Raw genomic sequence first — 12,839 nt, forward strand, 5'->3', positions numbered from 1 at the left:
CGAAACTTGAAACTTGATAGACAAGAATTCTAAAAATACTCTAGCACTGAAAAATAATTAGGAGTTAGGAGATCCATACGTCAGTGGCTGAGGACTGAAAACATTGTTTCAAAAAAGTTCAACTCAGCCTACAACAGATTATACCCTATATGAGAAAAGCAACATCTGAGGTAGTTTGAGACAGATCTATCAGAAATATGATGAAATCAGTCGATGAGCTCAAAATATGGTGCAAGCTGAAGGCCCTGGAAAATCTCTTTCATGCCTTCCATGGTGGCTGGGTCCTCAGCTGGATATGAGTCTTAACTATCAGCCATAAGAAGCTTAGTCTGCAGTGCAATAATGTGGTCATGGCCAGTCCTGGGGCTCTTCCAGCACTTACAGAAGAGAACACAAAGATGACCAGTTGTCCACAAAACCCACACGCACACTGGAGCCATACTCCTCTGGGTTATTTCGTTTACAGGCACTCTGTGCTGTTAGGTATGGATGGGTTCCCTTTCACAAATACGACTGAGATACAGGCTTTTAACAGAATGCCAGCCAGTCACATCGTTATTCCTGAAAAGAGCCTTCTGTGCCATTGAGTTAGAAACTGCTCTCCTTTTGGCTTCAGATCCCTGTGGGTAACATTCCTGCGCTGTCACATCACAAATCCACCCCCCACACTCACTCTCTTATTCTCTGTTTCACACTCCTCCTCTGTTTCCTGCACACACTGCACACTCAGCCTTGGAATATAGCTCTTTTGTTTAAAAAAAAAAATCTCAGCAGTGTTCCCTCTAGGGGCTGAACTTTGTGATATTCTAATTGCTTTCCCACTATTTTCAGCTAATCCCCCCTCCCCCCACACCACGTCCCTGGCCCTTGCAGGCATGCAGGCAGAAATAGCACATGGTAGTTCTATCTGTGCCTTTCTAGAAAGAAAAATGAGGCACAAGTTTGAAAGCAGATTACTCAGTCCTCTGACCCAACCAAGTCCCACGCCAGGCCACACATGGCCAGATACCTAATAAAGTTCATTAGGATGGCTCCTCCAGTATTAAGACTTCATTTTCTCTCTTTATGGAAAATGTCAAAGGGACACTACTGGCCTCCGTTTATTTTAGGTTCATTGCATTTTGGTAACATTATTAAATTAGTCTTGCCTATAAATTAAGTTTCACTGAAGGAATGGAGCGCGGACTGGAGGGAGAGAGCTGTGTTTGTAAGCATCAAGATCATGACGTATCTCCTGGCAAGTTGCTTGCTGAGATGTTACATGTCATCGAAATCCACAGGCAGATGTCACCCAAACCTTTTTGGGGGTGTGTGGCCCTCAGGTTCAGGGGGAGGTGTTAATTTAGTCGCATGCTGCTAAGCCTTCCCTGCTAAGCCTTCGATATAGCCAGCCACTGCCAAGCATAGTCTCTTTTTTAAACTCATGCTTCATGATCAGGTGCTAACTTGGATGAGACACTAGCCGGAGCAACTCGCCCAGCTTCTCCAACGCTATGCCAATCAGACAGTAAGCCACAAAACAGGTGGATCTTACAGATATTAGATTTCTGTTTTCTATTTTCAAATGCACAAACCTGGACTGGGTTCAGATGAGAAGATATACATCTGTGATTCTAGGCTGAAACCTTTGGTACAAATAAGGCCAGTCACGCATGCCCTTGCTAACCGTCCCTGAACACGAGATTTAAAAATAAACACCACAACAGGACACAGGGGCCGATTAAACACCCTTGCTAATTTATCGTGGCAACAACAGGGGTAACTGGGTGCTCAGGCACGCACACACAAAATTTGCATCAGCAACATGTGATGGCCACAGTGCTTACTAAAGCACGCACAGAGAGGGTGTATAGCCAGGGGAGAAAGATGATCTTATTAAGTGTCTGTGTGGCAGGGAGGGCTGTCTGTGAAGAGCCTGACACATTCTCTGAACAGCTTGCATTGTGCCCTTGCTAAGTGATGGGTATAATCACAAGTATGCCAATAACATCAGCATCTCTCATAGATAAACAGCTTGAGACCTGATAAGAATTCTTTGGGTGGGAAATGATACATGCCCATTAAAAAAAATAATGAAATAAAATAAAGCCTACGATACAGTTGGCTAAAATGTTTAAGGTAACTTTTCTACATCACTGTCAGTCTAATTTGTCTTTTGTACAAGCTATGCTAGGTATTTTATCAATAGTGTACTGCCCTTTTCCACTGCACTGCTATGCTTGTGATATTTGACTATAGCCTGACAAGCAAGAACTATTGATAGTAACGTCACACTGCTCCAATGTCTGTGGTCAAGTGGACCAGCCCTGTCTTTTGATCTTAGAAATTCATAAGATGCCACCATGATATGGGAGTGCAGTACAACTACAGTCACAGCAGGGAAATGGGTCTTTCTGTATGCCTGCTCCTAAAAAAGGTAATATTACTTGCTTCTCTTCTGTTAGATGCTGACATCAAGCCATAGCCAGCTGAGAAGGTATATGCTCTGCAGCTTTGAGATGTTTGTCAGCATCTGCTTGAAAAAGGGAAAACGCACCTACCCCTGGGACTAGAATTTATGGTTGCTAGGAAATCTCATGGAATATGAATATCTAAGCTAAAATGCTAACACAAGCTTGTGGAAAACAGAGCATTAAAATGAGTTGCACTTTGTATCTTCCTTGATACAGTGCACTATTTACATCTGATTGGTCTGCAACGTCATCCTTTCAGTTGCTTGCTTTCAGTGAGTGCAGAATTTATACATCAGTCTCTGCATCATCCAGATTACTTCAAAAATCATCGGGACAGCAACCTACCACATGTGCTGTTACTAAAGATACTCTGGCAACATCTTCCTGCCTTTGAACTTCAAATTATTTGTACATTCAAAGCAGAGAAGCCTGGCTGCTTTTAACAAGCCCTTTTAAGGAGATGGCAGAGTTCAAATAGACACAAGGTTCAACTATGCAAGTGCTGCTTATAATGCTGAAGCAGAAGGTCTGCCTGAAAAACTACAGAACAAGTAGAAAACCCGCCGAACCAAAACTGGATGTCAATTTGTCATGAGCAAGAAATGTAAAAATTTCAAATAATTTACAAATAAATTATCAAACTGGCCACAAGAGGTTATTCACATCTTATACATCATTTAAAAGTTCTTTTCATAACAAATTAATAATCTAAATTTCTAAACCTGCTGGTCTTTGTCAGATTGTGTTCACAATAAACTCACTCAGGACAATAGTTTAAAAAGCTACCCTGCCTCTAAAGACGTACTTAGTGGCGCTTAACCACTTTCCAGTGAGCAAGACTAACAAATGTAAGAATCTTTTTTAAAGCTGCATTTAAAATATTGTGCTTCTGACGACTGCATTTTTTCAAATGAACAAAAATACATTTGGGATAAATTGTCAATTTTATTGGAAAACAAATATACAACTTGGAATGGATTGTTTGAGGCATGGCTGTGCCATAAGCAATAAAAAAACAAAAGAAAAGAAAAACCAACCAATTATAAAGCATAACCCAGAGAACAAAACAAATACAAAAAGACTAGTGTACGAGTACCTGCTGATAAACCCCATAGTACTTAATTTACTGATGTCGCAATAGTGCAATGTTGATTCCCCCGTACATGTACTTAGTCCGTTGTCCATGCAGGGTAGTTGCTCCACATTATTTTTTAAAAAAAAAAGAAAAAAAAAAAAAGGGGGGGGGGGGGGGGTTGATGGGTGACACCCAGCTGACCGTCTACATCTAATAGTGAGCTGACAGATTGGTAAATGCAGCGTCAGCCTACATGCCCAGCCTCTGGTCTTGCGACTGCTAGACAAAAGTATTAAAATGATAATGCACTGGGATTGGTGGCGGGGTGTTTACACATGCATTTCCCTTGAACAGCCAGAGATGTTGGGAAGAATTAAAATGTAGCATTTTACAGAAATTACAAATAAAAGGCAAATAAATTTATACAAGAAATTCTGTACAAGGCTTTCACTTTGCTGTCATCATCTGTACAAATTCTGCAGAGAGAAGGGGGAAAAAAAGGTTCTTTTAAATAAATAAATTATATTAAATAAATAAAAATAGCCATAATTTCATAGACTACTATTCTAATAGAGCAATTTTGTACCAATTCACATGCTACCGTCTTGACTTCTATGACCCGGCTTGCTTACCTTCATAATTGACCTGGCCATCACCGTCAATATCCGCTTCTCTGATCATTTCATCCACTTCCTCATCTGTCAACTTTTCCCCCAGGTTTGTCATCACGTGACGCAACTCGGCAGCACTGATGTAGCCATTGCCATCCTAGAAACATGTAACCCATTAAGCATCAGCCCTCTCATTACACACAAAGGGTGGTCATCTTCAGTAGTAGCCAAACATCAGCAAGAGCCGTACCTTGTCAAAGACACGGAAAGCTTCTCGGATCTCTTCCTCACTATCTGTGTCTTTCATCTTCCTTGCCATCATGGTCAAGAACTCTGGAAAGTCTATTGTTCCATTGCCTGGGTGAGAAGTGAGAAAGAGGTCTGTCATACTGTTGTATTTAGCCACAAATGAGTTAACATTGGGCATGTATGACGCAGTCACACTAGCCTAATTAACATCAGATGTTGAGTTTGTATCTCACTGAGCCGTCTTAAGAGGTCTCAATACTACATTAATCCAAATGGTTTCATATGATCTCACCATCTGCATCCACTTCATTGATCATGTCCTGAAGCTCTGCCTCTGTTGGGTTCTGGCCAAGGGAACGCATGACTGTACCAAGCTCTTTGGTGGTGATGGTACCATCTCCATCTTTGTCAAATAGCGAAAAAGCCTCTTTGAATTCTGTAGGAAGACGAGAGTAATGGTGTTAGAAAACGTGCTACTACAAAATGTTACACTAAACATTCACTGTACAAGTACCATTTATGATGGGTCTTAAAAGACTATTATGAAATATTTTTATTACTGCTGATTGTGGAGAGTAAGCCATTTGATACACTACAAAGGATGTCACCAAACCACTAGTTTTAAGATCACATGCCCAACACTGTGCAAGATTGAATCAAATTGTCAAGACCAAAATCTTTGTGGAAAGAAGTCGGTGCTCATATATGAAAAAGGTAGAGATGTGTCTTTGGACAAAAAAAAAAAGTTAATCTTAAAAGGTCTGACAACTGTAGTTATTACAAAATTAAGACAGTTACCAGGAATGCCTCAAATATCTAGAACAGGAGGGAACTGTGACACAGGCACACAAACAAGCCAGAGCTATAGCAACACTGACCCAGCCCATACATCTTAGATCCATGTTAATGATACTGCCTTACAGCAAGTGGTTAGCAAGATCTGGAAATGTCAAAGTTAGAGAAACTACACAATGCACCTCCTGGAAAACTCTTCCATTAGTCAACAAAGTCCTCTGCGTTCAGCTTCCCCATGAGTAAAGTAAGTGGGTGTGGGTGTCGAGTGGGCGGAAACGGGATGTGTATACAAGTAGTACAAGATGAGTGCTCTCTAATACAAAGAGCTTTTTCAGAAGGCACTAGACAACTCTGAATCAATGATATAAAGTTAAGAGCAACATTTTAACCAAGCTACAAACCAGATTTAGCTAACAAATACCAACATTCAGGCTAACCTGTTTAAATACATAAACTTAACCCAAGCAACAGATTAAAAGGTCCTGTCTAACTGATGTAAATATTCCACAGGACACGTATTTATGGTAGTAAAAATTAATTGTTCAAGTTTCCATAAGCCTCCAGCAATCTCTGTAATTGCAGATCTGAGGAAGTGATTTCACAGCAGTGGGTCTGCCCACCCATGTCCAAAGTTAACACACATGCATGTCCAAGAACCCGCCTTAAAAGGCAACAGAAGATGATGACAATGCAACAACGTAGCGCAAAAATGGAATGCGCAAAAGACAAAGACTCAACTGTACAAAGCAGTAGTAAAATGTAGGACCTTACCCGCAATCTGCTCTTCTGTCAGTTGATCGGCCTAGAAGAAAAATGTATAAGTTCAAGCATTCTAACTAGTAACCGAAGTACAGGTTTTGTTTTTGTTTTTTTACCCTGCTGTGCGCGCCGCCTCTTACCGCGCGCTTTTCTGCAACCAACATTTTTTCTGCAAATTCAACTCCAACGTGATGACTGCTTAAACTAAACTTTTTCTGAACAGTTTCGGGTACTTCAACCAAGGAAACGAAATCAGTTCACAGTTCTTGCCAGGACACGTTATGCTCCAGACAGCTAGCTAGCTACATATGCTATCGCCATAAATCTTCCGAAACTATAGCTCCCTTCACATGGCAGTAACTAACGCTAGCTATCGAGCACCAGCCTGAGCGGCATTATGAAAACATAACTTAGCTAGCCTCTAAACATTAAGGAGCTCTATCTTACTATAAAAACGTTTGTTAGCTAGCTTACAAACATTAAACGGTGAGACTTGCCAGCTAGATAGCATAACCGGCTAGCTAACTAGCCGGTTAGCTAGCTAGCCAGTTACAATTAGTCCTAGTTGAGTAACAACGTAAGCCAGTTAACACTAACGCTGCAATTTTAACAGTGTGCAAATGGGTGTATATTAACCTTTAGTTTTAAGTTAACACTAGCTAAATAGGTTAGGCACTGTTACACTTTGGCTAACTGGAATGAATTAGCTAAGGCGAGGTAGCCAACTAGCCATGCTAGCCATCATAATCAGTTTCGTATTCCTGGTATCCTAGCTAGCTAGCCAGCCAGCCAGCCAGCCAGCCAACCAACTAGTTTAACTAGTTACACAGCTAGCAAACATATTCCAGAAGTAACCATGCCAAAACATGAGAAAAGCGATTGGAAAACACGGTTCAGTTAGCTAGCTAGCCATCATAGCTTTTTTTCTGTAGATAACGATGCTGGTCGTAGGAATACGGTTTGTTTCAGTCTGCCTAGCTAGCGTTAGCTATATTCGCGTAAGTGAAACAGGCGGCATATGTCTGGCTGACACAGGACAGCTAGCTTCAGCTAGCTCTAGCTATGTTACCTTAACATAACGCACCTCAGTGAAGTCTTTCACTCCCCATTTTCCTTACGATTAAGACACTTCCAACGATAACATTTAACATTTTCTAGTGCTTGACCTTTGAACGTCGCACATTTAAAATTAAATACTGGTATACGCTTACCATTTTCCTATATTTGTCTGCCTTCCACCCTCCAAGCACACGTCTCAAATGGGGAACAGAAAATTTGGTACAGTATAGACCCGCCTTGACGGTTGGACATAAACACCTCCCCTATCATGTGTGCCCATCCGCCTCCTGATCCGCATTCTGACTACTAATCTCTGGAGTATAATGCAAAATTGCTCACTAAAATGGAAGCAAAATTACTATCATATATTAAAAATGTGACCAAAAAGACTCGTGCGCTTGTTTTGCCTTAATAACAAAACCATTCAACAAAAATCCTTAGAACTATTAGATGGCGGATGATTACTTCCCGGGAGTCGGTTGTGCGGAAGTTTCTGATTGGTCTGTTTGTACCTGCAATGCGTCACTCCCTCGGTCACACATTGTAGCGTCTAGCCAGTCATAAATAGTTTGAAACCATTGGGCTCGAATCACCTGAGCTAATCCAGTAGTTCGTGTGAACATGTATCAGTAAAAAAATAAATAAATAAAGAGTTTTGATGTTTAAATACATGAGTTTTGATACTTTGTATAACTGGGAATTACCGTGTATGCGTACAGGTATACAAGTTTCACAATTTCTTCCTTGATAATCTGTTATTTTACTACACTGAACATAAATTAGGTTTGTGTAATGTGAGTTCACTTATCAGTAGTGTGATATATTAGTTTGGCACATCAGAACCTAAAAGAGGCTGATCTGTTACTGTAATCAATTCTTGTATCAGTGGGTGGAAAATACCTTGAGAATTTAAGAATTGTAGAGATGGAATGACAGAAATGCACAACTTAAGTCTGATTTCTGCATGCTTGACTGTCCCAGGTCCCTTGTTGCTCTTTTAAAAAGTTAGAGTACGCTGTATAAGCCTGTTTAGATAATTCAGATAGGCCTGCTTAAAATAGTTTGTTACAGTTACAGTGTTTAATTCATGATATGTGAATCAAACATAAATATAGCAAATCCTGGGTTGTGTGTTTTCTTATTATTTTCTTTACAATAGGTTGTTCATAGACTGGCTGCCACCTAAAAAACTAAAAATTTACAAGACTTTAACTTTGGTTTATAAATACCTTTCAGACCAAAATTGCACTTGGAGAACTAGGGTGGTCCCGCATATTTCCCCTTGCAGAGATTGTAAAAAACAGTGGGAAATCATGAATCACCCTGAGTCTGTGCACATAACACAAGCACAACTTGCCTGTTGCTTTTTTTCTTGTTGTCCATAGGTTTACACTTTCTGTACTGATTAATCTACAATTTTATATTACAGTTTTAAAGGTCACAGATTATGTTAATCTTTTGTAATCTACATAATAAACAAGTTGTTTTTAATGAGACACATTTGTACCACAATAAAACAATAAATATATTAGGTAGTCTATCTAAGCAAGTATATACAGCCTCTATACTGTACAATTCTATGAGCAACAGTTATTCTAATAAAAAGTAAAGAGGGAAAATCTGTCACACACTCACAGTAATCTATAAAGGTGGACTCCATCACCTAACCATAGACCTTTTCAACAGAGAATTCCCAGTATGATGGTACAATTTAGTTCAGTTTGTCTTAATATGTATACAGGAAACAAGTCTTAACAGTCATGTCATGAAAAAGATTATTGAATCACAAATGTTCCTAGTTTGCTTTTATTGCATTATCATCTTTTCCCCTGATTATAATGCTTTTTGCCCTTCAAAAATTCATTTGATGCTTTTGCAGGATAAACTTTACTAGTTAAATGGCAAACTGTCATGTACCTAACAAATAGTATAAGGAATAAAACACCAGTGATATATTGCAGTTAACTTTATCCATTGCTGAAAAATGTATGTCTATATGAGAATTTGAAGTAGATTCTTTTTTTAGGTCTTCTTTAACACTGGATTTCAATTATTGTTAAGTGTAATCATGCACAATAGACAGTATCAACAATCATTAATTAAAGGGACTTGGAAAACTGTCTAATGTCTGTCATATGAATTTACTATATGAGATCTGTTTTATCCTCTTTTGTTCATTTGTGCACAAAGCTAAGATCTAGTGATATTGACTATAGTTACTCCAAAAACAAGGTAATAGGATGCCAGTTTCTGTCAATGGGTAATTGAGGGCATAAAAAGCCATATGAGACACAGATGGGTGATGCTGGCAAGTATGAAGTGCCCCTGACCACTCAAGTGTTTACGAAGAGTGAGAGCCATGAAACTGAAGACCTATCCATTCATCATGTACCTTAGTGCCTTGAAATGGCCTGCAACACTAGGATTACATTTCCCACAGTGTGTGTATTTCCATGCACATGTGTGTGCATTATCTGTTTGTGTATGGACATAAGCAAAAGAAAAAAAAAGTGAATCAGGTCTTCTACGATTTTACTTACATTTCTTCTAACTGAGTCTTCTTTTGACATACTCACTAAGTAGTGTTTGGCTGCTAAAATCTAATCATTCAGGGGACAGAGCAGTCTAAAAGTATTCATGTTCACTCAAACTGGCTCCGAAACCACACAGCTAAAGCTGATTAAAAGAGATTTTTGTGCACGTAATCTATGCCTTTGGCCATCTATACAAAACAATAATAATAATAAAAAAGATTATCAAATGAAAAGTGCCCTCCAGATGTCTCAAGGTGAATACTGCCTTCCAGTGCACAAAAGCTTAGTGAGACTGGCAACCCAGGATATTTCTGATTTGATTGTGAATGGCTTTCGTATTGCTTATTTCTAATAAGGTTATATGGTATAATTAATTTGTGGTATCATGTATAACAGCACCAATCCAAATAATGTTATATAATATATAACATTATATAAAGAACATATAAATAAATATAAAGAACCTAAAACAAACAACCAACCATCCAACAATACATTAAATATTGCTGGTATAGGGGTACTATAGATATTTTAATATGCCTACATCTCTCTCTCTCTCTCTCTATATATATATATATATATACACACACACACAGACACACACACACACACACACACACAAAGTTAAACATATGAATTCAGTTCTGTGCTTGACTGTCGGTTTTATATCGAGGAAAGAATTCAACAATGGCAAGTCAAGTACGGCTGGGTTAAAGTGCAGATTAAGTGATGCTGCAAAAGAGATTTCTGACTACTACAAGGAAGAATTTAATTTTCTGAAATTATAAGTGCTGCATGCCAGTTTGCTAACTTCTCAACAAGAGCCAACTATTTATATAGTTCAGCTATACACAAAACCAGGCTATGACAGCATATTGGAGGAGGAAAACTCTTTTAATCAACATATGCGATATGTATCCAACACTGTGAAATGCTAACTGTAATTTAAGAACAGGCTTTAACTGTGCACACTGGGCAACATCAATATTTCAACAAGTATTTAGTAGAAGCTATCTAACATTGCTAGTCTCTGCTGGCTAATTAACACTTTTAAAAAGGATGTTATAGTCTTGATGACACTGACATGAATACGATACTCTATAAGTGAAAATGATTTTTGTATAGGTTATATTTTTACCTAAGTTTTGTTACCACGTTGAACACACACACACACACACACACACACACACACACACACACACACACACACACACACACACATAAAAGAACAAGTACACAAAAAAGAATGAAAACCTATGAAGAGACAATGAAATATAATATCACATTAACACTCATCCTGCCAGAATGATGTGCAGTTTGCTTTAATATTGGCAAACATCCCAGTTATTCGCAGTTTTCAGTATTTTTCTAGGATATACGTCTTAAATCTTACTTCCAATAGAACATTCTACATTATTATATACATTATTATACATTATTATAGTAATATAAGCAGAAAGAATAGGAAATATGCAGGAATATAAACAGTGTACAGGCAAATGTTGTATTCATGTGTTCAACTTTATGTAAACAATGTTGACATAATTGTATAGTAGTACATGAGCAGGCAATACATTATTATTTATAATGAAAGGATAATAATGAATTATGATAACTAGGCCTGTTCAGAAAATTAGTAAAACCTGCTAATAATCTATATAAAGTCTAAATCTAAGATTAGAATTGGCCAGTAGAAACATCCTATTTCCTGTATACATACCAAGAGAGTAATTATGTAAATAACGATTAGATCACTTACTGTATCACAATATTTTACATGTACTTGTATTACAGCATACAGCTGATGCAAGTACTTTCTAAAGCAGTTCTATGTGTGGTTAGTAGTGTCTCCCCAGGGTTTTTAAAAAATGTTATCTCCTGTATTCACTCCCAGATCTGCCCTGTCATGGCAGCAGCAGTCAGGTGATTGGCTCTAAATCCTAGCTTCTGGCCTTGCTCCAGGTCCCTGCAGCAGACCAGCACCTGCATGAATGCAGGGCACCCGACAGCGCAGGGGCACTGCAGAGAGGCGACGCATCCTCGCCGGCCCATCTGGCCTCCATCAGAGCCAGCCAGCGCTGACAGCCCTGCAAAGCCCCACGACATCCTGCGCCGCAGTCACCAAATCCCAAGCAGGTGTGTAGTCAAAGGACAGGCTGGCCTTGAGAGGCTTCAGCCGGACATGGTGCCCAAATACATAGCGTGCCTATGTTTGCACAAGGTGAAATCTCTAAGATAAATACTTCAGTCAGAAGCCACCTCTCATTTTTCCTCTAAACAGACACATCTCATCCTGCTGCATGGTACCGTGAGAATGGTAATGTTCCCAGAAGAACACATGCTGAGGGTGCAAGAGGAAAGCTGCCAGAGATGCCGGGACAGGTGTGTGTGACTTAAGACAAGAGGTAAGACATCTGGCAGACGTGTGAGAGGAAGCTGCAGAAGCACAGCAAAATAGAGATGTTACCAAATCTGCTGTGATAATGATGTGTCAGCAGCCCTGCATTGTTCTTGATTCTATTTTCTCAGTTTTAGTAGGACTGCGATATCACTGAAAGACACCTGCAAGGTTGTTCTTTCTGTGTGTGTGTGTGTGTGTGTGTTTGGGGTGCAGGTGGGGGGGATTTGGGGGGTTGATAAAAGGATGTTCACTTTAATAAACTGACTGTGAGGTGCATGGGGTGAAATGCCCATATTACAATTGATGAAATATTGGTGCATTGCTCAGCAAAAGCACAGAGTCTGCTGTAGTATGCTATGGAATATGTCTATCAAGTCCCTGTAGAGAAAGAGCCAATGCTCATTCCATGCTCACCAGCACAGTTCTGACACCCAGTGATGTTGACTTAGTACTGCATCTTCACTTCTGTCTTTACCCTACCTTACTTAAGTCACTGTAGTCTTTTCAAAATCTCAGATCATTATTTGTTTACATCACGGTTGTCTCTACACACCAAACTTGTATTTTTCACTTTTCAAGGTATCTGTAAAACGTAGTGTTACATTGTGCTGTTTCACTTAAAAGTGGATACAAAGTTGTGTTGTGGATCTCAGGTCAGCATTTATTAAATGTCAGACTAGCTCTGAGCTTTTGAGAGAGAATGGTAATAATACATGTTGTAATAATGCAGGCTTTGAAAGAGCTAAAACCAGCCTGTCATTTGCAGCAGATCCTGGCCCAACAAAAGAGAAGTTGTTCTGTAGCTTTACATGCTGGGGTTTATAGGTTTTCTGAACCTCCATGCCAAGTCCATTCACTGCTAAAGAGCTAAAATACAATGTGAAATACAGGGAGTTTTCCTGT

General features: G+C 39.3%; 1 protein-coding gene across 1 annotated transcript; it reads right to left on the minus strand.

The window, feature by feature from the left end:
• Positions 1-3,378: 3,378 nt before the first annotated feature.
• calm2b (calmodulin 2b, (phosphorylase kinase, delta)) lies at positions 3,379-7,276 on the minus strand. The gene is made up of 6 exons (XM_027002666.3): positions 7,154-7,276; positions 5,955-5,985; positions 4,681-4,824; positions 4,390-4,496; positions 4,161-4,296; positions 3,379-4,004 (listed from the first exon to the last, which is right to left on the minus strand). Exons 1-6 carry the CDS (start codon positions 7,154-7,156, stop codon positions 3,976-3,978), a joined length of 450 nt encoding a protein of 149 aa, XP_026858467.1. The 5' UTR covers positions 7,157-7,276; the 3' UTR covers positions 3,379-3,975.
• Positions 7,277-12,839: the final 5,563 nt, after the last annotated feature.

The sequence above is a fragment of the Electrophorus electricus genome, chromosome 15 (assembly GCF_041902795.1).
Source record: "Electrophorus electricus isolate QZ-2024a chromosome 15, ASM4190279v1, whole genome shotgun sequence".
In the NCBI taxonomy this organism is placed as follows: domain Eukaryota; kingdom Metazoa; phylum Chordata; class Actinopteri; order Gymnotiformes; family Gymnotidae; genus Electrophorus; species Electrophorus electricus.

What these genes read in the sequence shown, in the direction of transcription:
- calm2b (XM_027002666.3), bottom strand. An exon ending in CAATGAAGTGGATGCAGATG is followed by an intron (nt 4,497 to 4,680) that starts GTGAGATCATAT and finishes CTTCTCACCCAG; the next exon opens with GCAATGGAACAATAGACTTT. An exon ending in CTTTCCGTGTCTTTGACAAG is followed by an intron (nt 4,297 to 4,389) that starts GTACGGCTCTTG and finishes ACATGTTTCTAG; the next exon opens with GATGGCAATGGCTACATCAG.